The 11,933-nt window shown below is 39.1% G+C and overlaps 2 protein-coding genes across 2 annotated transcripts; both read right to left on the bottom strand.

Annotated features, from left to right (window-relative positions):
* Positions 1-1,163: 1,163 nt before the first annotated feature.
* On the bottom strand, positions 1,164-7,636 carry LOC135606009 (cytoplasmic tRNA 2-thiolation protein 2-like). The gene is made up of 8 exons (XM_065096699.1): positions 7,234-7,636; positions 3,746-4,094; positions 3,578-3,664; positions 2,905-3,026; positions 2,758-2,836; positions 1,997-2,391; positions 1,477-1,551; positions 1,164-1,371 (listed from the first exon to the last, which is right to left on the bottom strand). Exons 1-7 carry the CDS (start codon positions 7,572-7,574, stop codon positions 1,491-1,493), a joined length of 1,434 nt encoding a protein of 477 aa, XP_064952771.1. The 5' UTR covers positions 7,575-7,636; the 3' UTR covers positions 1,164-1,371; positions 1,477-1,490.
* A 1,226-nt stretch (positions 7,637-8,862) lies between these two features.
* On the bottom strand, positions 8,863-10,383 carry LOC135605036 (transcription factor bHLH139-like). Its single transcript, XM_065094713.1, has 5 exons — positions 9,764-10,383; positions 9,442-9,693; positions 9,298-9,363; positions 9,153-9,218; positions 8,863-9,080 (listed from the first exon to the last, which is right to left on the bottom strand). The coding sequence occupies exons 1-5, from the start codon at positions 10,295-10,297 to the stop codon at positions 8,988-8,990; spliced, it is 1,011 nt and encodes a 336-aa protein (XP_064950785.1). The 5' UTR covers positions 10,298-10,383; the 3' UTR covers positions 8,863-8,987.
* Between the last annotated feature and the right edge of the window lie 1,550 nt (positions 10,384-11,933).

The following is an 11,933-nucleotide window of genomic DNA, read 5'->3' as shown; positions in this document are numbered from 1 at the left end:
TGGGGGATGATGTCGTAAAAGCGATTGGAGTTGATGTAGAGGAAGGGAGCGTTGGTCAAGAGGCTGAGCTCCATAGGAAGGTACTTAGTGATATCAATGCTGTTAAGGTTAACGACATTGATCGAGGGGTCATCAAGCATCATAGTGCAAAAGATGTGATAGTCGCACACGTCTAGATTGACCTAGTTATGTGACGAAGGCAGGGACAAAAGATGTCGTGATAGTCGCACACGTTTGGATTGACCTAGTTATGTGATTGGTAATAGTAATGTCGATCTCAACATCGAACTCATAATCATTAGAGAGGTCTCCCTTCTCCAAGAGGGCCAGGAGCTGATGGTGTGCAATGAAGATAGTCTCGACATTAGAGAAGGCCGAGAAAAGGGACGAGAGAAAAGAAAAACAAAGCAAGATAACGAAATCGAAAAGGAGGTAGTCTCGACATTAGAGAAGACCGAGAGAAAAGAGAAACAAAGCAAGATAACGAAACCGAAAAGGAGATAGTCTCGACATTAGAGAAGGTCGAGAAAAGGGATGAAAGAAAAGAGAAACAAAGCAAGATAATGAAACCGAAAAGGAGGACGATGAAAATAACGATTATAAAATTATTTTTTATCTTTTTTTTACCATTATTTTCTATACGTGACAACATGAGCAATATCTTCCGTCAGAGTGAGTCGATGACGTGCGAAACAAGATTAAATATTTCATTTTCATAAGTATATGGATCCTAATATAATTTTTTTGAAAAATAAAAATGCTAAAGATAGCTAACTAAATATCCCTCAATAATCACATCATTAAAGATGTATTTTGGTAAAATTAAAAATTTAAAAATAATTTCAATTCTCAATAATTAAGAAACAACACCGATTTGGGATACAAAACTGCTACTTCAAGAAACGAAACCAAAGCCTCAAGTTCCAAAACCAAAACAAAAACTGCCTATATCTATTCAGTTCCGATTCCAAATATCTCAAAACCAGAATTGTCAGACTCCCAAACAGAACATGGAGTACTCCAAACAAAACCCAATTAGTGGATGCCCTAATCTGACCTGGTCATATGTATAAATAAGAGCATGTTTATGCAACGACATCCATCATGAATGCCAAATTGAAGTAAATTCAACTCACATGACTACAAAGGAACTGACAGTAAGATAAGAAAGCACGTCAACAATCATATTTGGGAAGAGAGGTTGGATACAGAGGATTTTCAATTAAATAATAAAATTAGAAACAACAGAAACCTGCAGTTGAGGTTACATTGATGCGATCATGCTCCAGAGCTCACTATTAGGAGCTAATTATGCATATAGGCAGAAAAGTAGTATGGGTTGGATTCAGCCATCACCAAAGCTTGGTTCAGCTACAAAACAGAAAAAAACAGGAGTAATCACCACTGCTACACTCATAACCCTGATCGAGTGCAAGCATTGAAGAAACTTAGTCATTTATCATTTACTCTGCTTACCATGCAAATGAAGTTCAGGTTCCATCATCATCATCATCATCATCATCAACAAGCAGGCAATCATCAATCAGTTCCCTAAAACGAAAAATGAATAGCTTGAGAAAATATTTTCGTTCCATGGTGTATTTTTAAGGGTTCAAACAAACAGATAATAGTAGAACAGACCAATAATCCTATGCATAGGAGTCCAAGATATACTTAGAAAGTTTATCATAATCCTACGTCAACAATTAAGGTTATAACATAAAAATGCTGACAATACTGTCCTCCATTCATCATTTCTAAATAACTCTAACAAGCACCGTACTGGCGTGTCTCTGGAGGTGATTCACTGGTTAGCAGAATTTAAATGGAAAATCTGGATATATTACTCTTAATATATCTGATGAGAACAATATTGGAGCTCCTTAGAAATTCATTTTCAGCCTATTAAGACAGGTAGAATATGGACAGGCATGGTAAAGGAAAAACAAAATAAAAAACAACAGAAAGAATATTGACATAAACATGCAGCCCTTACCCTATTTGACTATGATCTGATGTGCCACCAGTCACTCTTACTGTCACTGATTGGGGAAGGACAGTATAGAACTGTTGAAGAGATTCTGCTCCCTTTGGTAAGATCTGAAATGAACAGCTCTGGCAACAATGTGCAGTAAATTTTTCAACCAGTGTTTGGGTTTTTTCCTGAATGTTTCTCAGACTCTGGACTTCTGGCTCGCTGAGTGGACTCCCACATAATGGGCAAAGAACCTCGGAGAGAGCAGTTTCACTATTATTTATATTCTGGAACTTGCAACGCAATCGGGAGGGCACGAATTCGTGGTAAGTATTTTCAACAAACTTATTGAAACAAAATGGCCTAAGCTTTTCTGCTGTTCTTACAACAGTGCGCTCTCGAGAAGGGTTTTCATCCTGCAAATGCAACAACCTTTTGTTGATGTTTATAAGATGGAAGAGTGAAACTAGTTCAAGCTACCATCTATGCTTTCATTTACAAGTCAAATCAAGAAACCTGGGTATTAACATATGAAATGAATTCTAGCAGAAACATTTTACCCTCAAGCGTGCAACAAATGATGGGTATTACCATCTATGCTTTCATTTACAAGTCAAATCAAGAAACCTGGGTATTAACATATGAAATGAATTCTAGCAGAAACATTTTACCCTCAAGCGTGTAACAAATGATGGGTATTACCATCTATGCTTTCATTTACAAGTCAAATCAAGAAACCTGGGTATTAACATATGAAATGAATTCTAGCAGAAACATTTTACCCTCAAGCGTGCAACAAATGATGAGACCAAACTGTTGATGCTATTAGAAGGCCTCTTGATCAGCTGCAACAACTCCAAACTATCCACAGAGTTAGAACGATCCAACCAAAAGGAAATATTAACAAACTGTCAATAAACATGTTTTACCCATCAAGATGACAGAGCTTGTTTAGCTCCTCTGCTGTACAGTCACGAAGAGGAAGGACTACTGGCACTTCCCACCTTGCATCAACATATTGCACATCTCCAGGTAAGGAATAACCTTGACCCTGCAAATAAAATCTGGTCAGAACTTCATGGACCATATCTTGTTTCATATAACATGTAGCGACAAAGCATGCATCGATACAGAATAGACATGACAAGAGTTAAATATCCTGACACCGCAAATCTTGTGGAGTGACCATGTCCCAGAATGGACATGGCAATTCATACGTGTATATTATTTTTTTATTTATCACAATTTTATACTTTTACTATGTAGAAACCTTCGATCATGAACAACATATTTAAGGATACCAACCATTCGAGAAAGTAGTGCACTTAAAAAAAAATCAACAAATGCTAATATGAAACATTTACATTAAGGAGTAAATCAAAATATCACATATACATTCTCAGGATGTCACATGTAAAAGTTCTATGTGGATGATATAAGTGTAAATTGTATGTCAATCCTAATATATGTTGAAGTACCCAGTATATGTCAAGAATTACCCAATAAGTGTCAAGACCAACATTAACACATGAACACCAGAAGCATTCATAGTTCATTATCTTATGTGTACATGAAAGCATGGAGCTGCAAGAATTTACAGACCTTCACAGTTGCGGATATTACATGGCATGCTATCGTTGATGTGCATGATCCCAACAAAAGCTTGCTATATCCATTATCCAGAGCAATCTGCAAAAGAATATTTATCATGTCATTGGTTTTCTTTTGTATCCACAAAATTGATGCAGACAATCATCGATGGAAATGAACCTTTTGTAAAGTAAGCATGCGCAAATACTTCATAAAATCTTCTTTTCCAGTGGCATCAGTAACTGAATCCAGTAACTCATTCAGTCTAATTCTTCCATCATTAGAACTCATAGAACAGATGTTCTCAATGGGTGCAATATGCAACTCCTTATGAGCAGGAGATAATGTTGATACAATTGATCTGATCTGTGCAATGACCTTATTCATCTCATGTAATGGGCCAATAGAGATGGCGCTTTCATCAATAAAAGCAACCCCAACACCAAAAACTGGTAAAGCTTGAGATTTACTCGCATCCCAGTTCTTCAGTGATATGCATTGCATCTCATGAACAAATTGTAGAGCTATTCTGCCACAAACAAGTATAGTGAGCTAAATAAATTAAACACAACACGATAACTAGTAAAATAAACAGTACATGAACAAAGGAGAAGCAGAAGAAATGTCTCCAAAAAACTCCAGATTACCAACTTGAAGTCAGAAATCCAATAACATCTATAGTCACAATCTAGCAAATTACTATCTTCAAATAAAATATTGAAACATGCAGACCCTTGCTTCAAAATCAGAGGCATACACAATCTTAATAAGCCAATCTGATAGAGGATCAATTAAGCCAACATGAAACAATAAATAGACTGCACACACACATAGAAATGCCCTTGCCTTGTCAAAGCATGAAAAAAGACATTTTAATTTCATGGTGGTGTTGTTGTCAACTCAAATATCTCATGTTCCTTATCTTCTTATTCAACAAAGATCATGACATTGATTATCTTGCACCTATGCCAATTGTCCACTTTTCATTACAATGGAAAAAGAGGTATTTCCTTCAAGGCTCAACTAACTCGACATCCATCAGAATTTTTCATTAGCTTTGCTTGCGATGCAGTAGAAATAAATGAACTAATTGGCCATTTTGAAAAAATTAGCTTGTATTATGGTAAAATATAGGTACCCAATGAGCTAGATGTTCATCTGGCTACTCAGGCTTCATCAAAAGTCTCAAACAATACAATGGATTCTGAGGCTAAAACTTCTGTTGGGATGCTCTCTTTTAGGTCACAAATAAATTTTTTTGTTTATTTTCTTTCAGAGAGCACCAGTAATATGTTATTTATTTTCTGCAGTTCTGCAAAATTGTTCCTGCCTGAAATAATTGATGAATCTCATTGTTGTAATCAATCATTTAAGATGTTCCAAGTTGTGTCATCAATGCCAATTTGAACTTCTTTTGAGAAGGCTTGCCTGCATGCATACAGTACCGTTTGTAGCACTTGATGCAGCATCTTCAAGACCTTAGCATCATTTGGTGTGACAATGAAGTCAAAATATTGTTCGGCTAAAAAAAGCTAGCTAGTGGGTCATCGGTATAGGGTTTTGGTATATTAATTTATGCAATTACGACTGGGCATCACATTCCATATGCTGCTTACTCAAGTAATATGTTTCAAGATATGTGATGAGTCCTGGACATTATCGTTATATTTGGGAAAACTGTTTACAGAACATAAAGCAAATGGACTGATTTATTAAGAAAACAGAAAATTCCCCAACTATCATCTGATGAAGTACATAATCTGTGCTTATATATAGTACATACTAGGTGTCTTGTCCAACTGATTCAGTAGATACATTTGCTTTAATATAAATAGTTGGCATGCCATAAGTATACATCAACAAATGATTGTAGGCATTATTGAGGGAAGTCTGTAATTCTAGTCCATATCCTTTTGGACTCTAATTTGCATGTTTTGTTTGGGACTACAACAAAAAAGGTTCTAAACAGAAACAAACTAAGAATAAAACCCTCTAATCTACATATATATACATGTATACACACACACACACACACACACACACACACACATATATATATATATATATATGTATATATATGTACATGTACATGTATGTACATGTACATGTATGTACATGTATATACATGTATATATATACATATATATACATGTATATATATACATATATATACATGTATATATATACATATATATACATGTATATATATACATATATATATATATATATATATATATATATATATACACACATATATATATATATTGGGAAATCGTTGATGACATCTAAGTCAACCCGAGGTGGTGGCTGAGGTAGCTCCGAGGTGTAGGTGTGGAGCTCTCGAAGCTCACTTGCACTAAGATCAATGTCGGGGTAAATTTCTCGACCCGATCCCTTCGATGATTAAGTTAGTGACCGAGATCTCTTAGTGGGTGTGGATTTTTCTTTGGAAAAAAAGCCCCCTACCATAGCGTCGGAGATTAACTTTTATACCTAGCCTTGAAGGAGACAACCTATAGCCTGAGGCTAAGAGGGAGACGGGGCGATTACAGGTTGTCTCCTCCAAGGCCAAGTATAAAAGCTAATCCCCGAAGCTACACCAGGGGGCTCTTTTTCCAAGGAAAAACTCACACCCACTAAGAGACCTCAATCACTAACTTGAGCGTCGAAGGGATCGGGACAGAAAATTCCCCCCGACATCGGTCTTAATGCAGATGACGCCTCAAGAGCTTGACACCTACACCTCGAAGCTACCTCAGCCACCACCTCGGACACTCCTACCATCTCGGGTTTGAACTACGTCGGGTTGACTCAAACGTCGAAGACGATTTCTCCAAACAATATGTATGTATGCATGTATGTATGTATAATTTCATACATAGTGAGCATGGCTAAATTGTAATCTGCTGGTTGATGATTCTTAAGTGCAACGAAAAGGTATAAATGGAACAATAATATAATGTGCTCATCAAATAGTTTAGATTGTGTTCCATGATGGACTGGAACACACTTGTTTTGCCTATAGAGACCAATTGTGGAAGATGTCTGAGCTATCGGGCATATAAGAATGAACTGGTTACTATCAAAATAGATATAATTAAAGACAAATCTCTCTAATCTAAAAACCTGTTCACTTTCAGTTTTGAAAGAAAATACTTTGGTAAGTTGCTTTTGGAGATAAGGATGATTCACATTTCGACCATACACTTCTCTTTCCCTTGTTCCTCTTTTCATGTGAACTCTTTCTGTCTTCATGTCCCCTCTCCCTTTCCGTCAATGTGAAAGAAAAACTCAGGAAATGGATTTTCAAGCTCTAGCAGGTTTATGTTCAAAAAGTGTATCAAAGGTTTTACATAACTGTAACTGTTTTCCTTAGAAAGGATATCAAGTATAGTTCCTTTCTTCACGTGAAAGCCATTTTCTATTTGTCTATTTGTTCTATGAATAATCCCAAGAAGATCCTCTCATATGTTTTAGTAGTAGTTCCAATAATAAATAGTATAAGCGAATATTTCTAGGATTTCTCATTATATTCTTTCATGCCTAATTTCTACAAATCATCAAAAACCTTTGAATTCAATTTCATCCTCCGCCATTTCTTCTATCGCACAAAAACCCTCGGCTGGAAAAATATATTAATTTACGGAAGGGGAAGAGGCGAAGAGGACCTGGAGGCGGGGCCACCGGAGAAGGCAACTAGGACATTATCGGTGGGCGAGATCATGGCGTTGGTGGTGACGGCGAGTTTGAACTTGCCGAAAAGGTAGGCACGGAAGCAGGCCGCGCACAGTCCGTTGACCGCCCTTGGCGCAGCCGCCGCCACTGTCTCTCCGCACTTGGTGCACCGCTCCAGAGCCCCGTCTCCGGTCGCCGAAGACGTGGGCGAGTCGCCAGCGACGGAGAGGCTTGCGACTCTCTCCCGCGTCTCCTCCTCCGCGCCGCCGTCTTCTTCCGAACGCTGGCAGTGGGACTGGTGGCACTCGCCGCCTCCGCCGCCGCACGACGCCATCGCCTGATTCGTCTCTCTCCAATTGCTTTTTCCCCGCCGCCTCGGTTGGCTTGCGGTGGTAGAAAACCGTTCGATGTTTTAAGGGCCGACATGAGTGGATTGGGTCGGGCCGTGTCGTTTCGTTTTGAGAATTCTGCGGTTCGATGTTCTAAGGGTCGAGATGTGTGCCCTTGTTCGGTTCGAGTCGGGTCGACTCGAGTTGTTTTGGTATGAGAATTCTACGGATCGATCTTTTAAGGTTCGAGATGAGCAGATCGGGTCGGGTCGTTTTGGTGCTAATTAAGATTTCTTCGGTTCGATGTTTAAGGATCGGATCGGATCGGATCGTGTCGTTCCAACATAAATAAGCTTATAAATTAATAATAAAAATTACATTCCCACATATATAATAATAATTATCAAGTTGTACTTACTTTTGGATGAAAAAAACCCTTAATTACTATTTGTGAATCTTTTATTTTTCTAAAAGATGACACTATCCCTGGCCTTCCGTCCGTTAGTCATCACCTTAACGACTCGTTCGATATCTTTACCCTTGCATTTTACCTCGTTCACTATTATTAAGGCATTGCTAAAGCCTTACTACAAGGTCCTTACCCTTGGTTTCTATTACGACCCATATCGGTATTATCGTTTTTCTCCTTTCCTCCATCTTGGATTGTGTCATCTTCAAAGAGAGTGTCTCTTCAATTATACACCTTTTGCTATCGTTTGATCAAAGAAACAAAGCAACTACCGGAGAAGGAGACACAATGGGTCATGCAAGAGAGGACAAAGGGAAAGCTCCATTATGACTATCTCCTTCCCCTCGGTCTTCTTGCTCTCAACCTCGTCTATCGTTTAGATAATATCGAGTGATCGACGAGATAAAGATCAAGAATAATCACATCTTTTAGAAAATAAGATATGTTACGTGCCAATAAAATAAAAAGGATATACTATGATAAAAAATTAAAAACTTGAGGCTTTTTGAAAAATGTTTCCCTTACTTTTCTCAAAATTTATTGATTAGCTCAGTTAGCAAATATCTTGAACTGTAGTAAATGGCCCTATCGGTCGATCTAAAATGCAGTGATATCTTTCTTTTGTGGCCACAAATTTTATTTGTCACCTAATTGCTTAATCAGAACCAATCATAACACTTTGAGAAGAACAGTATATTTGATCTATTCTGACGGGAATTCCAAAGCAACTTTCTGAGAGGACCTTAATGAGTTCATCCCATGTCGTATACAGTGATCTGGAATTTGGCCAATTCCTTCATCGTCCAGAAAAGAAGGACAAGAGTTTGGAAGAACATGATTACTTCTCGATAGCTCTTAAGAATATTAGGATAATAAGGTCATCACATGATTGTAATGATGATTCCTGTATTACAAGAAAACATAATCTGATCTTTGTCACACTCACTGATTACTGTGGTGGAGAGATCTTTAGATCGAGTCCAATGTTCATCCCATTGTAAGCAATAGGAGCATACATCCACAACTCATCTGAGCTCAACAGCTGCATAGATTTAATAGTTAAGCGTCAGTATTTGACATTGATCTTTCTTATCATCATTGTCTTCTTTCTTACCTTAATTTGGAGCTGCAAGAACTTCACATATTGAACAGCTTCCTCCAGCATTGTGCTGATGTCAACCTGCAAGATATCATGAACAACATTACTGAGCTCTAGATGTACCATAGAAGGCAGAAACATCATCTTTGATTAGGCTTACTTTGGTTCCATTAGGCACCAGATTCTGTAATATCTTCAGCCTCTCATTGATCCTCTCTCTCCTTTTCTGTGCTAAAGAGACATCAGCATTAGCTTCTGCTCCAACTATGAAGCTTGTTCCAAGTTTCAGACCGAAGTATATTACCCTTGCGTATAGGCTTTGTGGATCGGTGGCTGAACCCCGACCTGCTCTTGCTTTTCCAGCCAGAATGAGAGCAGGAGAGCCGGAGGTCGTAGTGCCTCCTCCGTTGAGATCAGCGAGTGAGTCATCCTCCGACAAGCAGCTGCATGAACTCCGGCCATTTGCGGCAGTGTTGTTCATCTTGTCTTCATCATCGCTGCTCTTGGTTGTCTTCTGTGGTCTCTTGGACTGTGCCTTCTTTGCATTCTTGGGGGCCTGAATGATTCGTGGTGATCAGAAACAGGTGAACAAGAGGTTGAATCGATTTGAAGAGGGCAACACTTACATTTGCTCCAGCCTTGGCCTTCTTCTTGGAGACATCGTCAGGACTGTCATCCTCGGAGGTATTGAGCTTCCTTTTGGGCAGTGTCATCCGAGGAACAGGTTCCGAGAGGATGAAGCTCGAGTCACCGGCGTCGTCGCTGCTCGCCTCCTCGTTCGCGTTGGTCGGATCACCGAACGAAGGGTTGGGGATGAGCCGGAGGGAAGGGGTGATGAGTTGGTCTCCCACCGTGCAATAGGCGGTGAAGGCGGAGGCAGAGCTCGTGTTGATTGCAGGAGCAGCATTTGGTTCACTCAGGTAGTAGCTCTCGTAGCCCGAACAGTGACCGAAAAAGCTGGTAACGTTCTCGGACGAGGAATCATAGGAATCAGCAGCGTGGTCTGAAGACCAAGACATTGAAGACAGGCCAAAGCTGAGATCCTTCTCTGCTTGCTCGTTGGTGCAAGAGAAGGGGCCAAGCAACTGCGCCATGATCTCAGAGTCCTCGGCGCCAAACGAGCTCCATCGCGCCTCCTGAGCTGCTACTCCAGGCTCCATTCCTTGTAGCAGGCTCGGAGTACTGCTTGGCGATGAATGCCAGAGCTCAGAAACTACTTATACAAACAGGCCTGAAGAATGTTGTGGCGTCGGGAATGGCTTCGTTTCTCTCAACGAAACCGGCAGATTCTTAATGAAGGATTGCTGACAACTTGTGCGTCAATGGTGGAGCAGATCATAGCTGATACAGCTCAGAAGGGGACATAGAAAAATTGGAAGATCCCAGTTCATCAGGAAATCAATGTGTTCAAATGATTGGAAGATAAAAGACTCGTCGTGATCAGCTTGACCCAACAAAAACTATGGGAGGAGGAATATGGAGAGAGGAAGTGCATGATCTGGCAACCAGAGAACGTGGTGTTCAATGAAGAGCATTTATGGGTGAGGAGAAAAGAAAGAACAGAGTGAGGACGCCATGATCGTGCAGAAGAGTTCTGCCATTGGATAGTAGTCTAAAGCTATTTGCACACGCATCATATACTTCTCCAGTGGTGCTGATGGCCCATACACTCTTCCATTTGCTTCCACACCGTTCTTCCCAGGGTTCAGAACTGGAGACTTTGGGACCTTAAAGCTTATGATGATGGATTCAGTGACTGCTCTGGCTCTTCCAATTCTTAGATTGTATTCATTGTGAAACACTGAAACTAAGATTGGAAGAATTATTTTGAGCAAAGAACTAAGACTGCATGCATGCAGCACCACTAATGTGATGATTACTGCTGAAGGACACAAGGAAACTTAGCATGAAATAGGAATTCTCCTGAATGAGCAAAATGACAGATCCACATTTTATAAAGCTAAAACTTGTGGCTGTAATTACAACCAATTCTTCCTCAACACTGAACATCTGGTGACAGTATGCTCCTTGAGATCACAACTGGCTAAAGCTGTAAGCCATTTAATCCATCAATGTTAACTTCATCTAAAGATCAGTAAGTTGAACACAACCACAGATCAGATTCTCTTGACATAAAATTAATGGCACAAGGTTATATATTATCATCCTTCCCCTAAAAATAAGTTTAAAATCCTTGTCATCTCCTACTGGCCCTTGTGGCACAGGATTAAATTACAGGAAACAAAAAGTGATAGAAGTTTGTAGAATGGATCTGATAAGATCAGAAGTAATTTTTCCTCAGTTTTTTTTTTCTTTCTTTTTCTGGTGCAGTGTTGGCATAAGAAAAATAATCATTTTATTACCTAAGCTTTCTTGAAATATTAGAATAACAACAGCACTGGAAACACAGGGAACATGTCAATAATCTACTTTGATTAGAGCCAATAATTCCTTTGTTCTATTCTCTTGTTTGGCCTGCACAACTGTAGAGACTTCTCTAATCAATGGCTCAGACAACATTTAGATGTCTCACAGAGACAGAGATTTGCTTATTGTAACATAACACAAAGGCATCAAATTAACAACATGAGTTTCAATTATTCTATATTTTGGCTTGACATATTAATTATTAGTTCATCCACAATCATCTAGGATGCATCAAGAACCTGAAATGATAACAAGAACGAGGGAATTAAGCCTGTTGGTTGTGAATTAGCTCCGATATGGACCATGAACTGAGACATTGTGTGATTCTTACTTGCATTACTCCCTTTCATTTCATGCGGATGAAATGAG

The sequence above is a fragment of the Musa acuminata genome, chromosome BXJ2-2, assembly GCF_036884655.1.
Source record: "Musa acuminata AAA Group cultivar baxijiao chromosome BXJ2-2, Cavendish_Baxijiao_AAA, whole genome shotgun sequence".
Lineage (NCBI taxonomy): Eukaryota > Viridiplantae > Streptophyta > Magnoliopsida > Zingiberales > Musaceae > Musa > Musa acuminata.
Note: the sequence above shows the minus strand (reverse complement) of the source record. Positions and strands in the feature narration are given on the sequence as shown.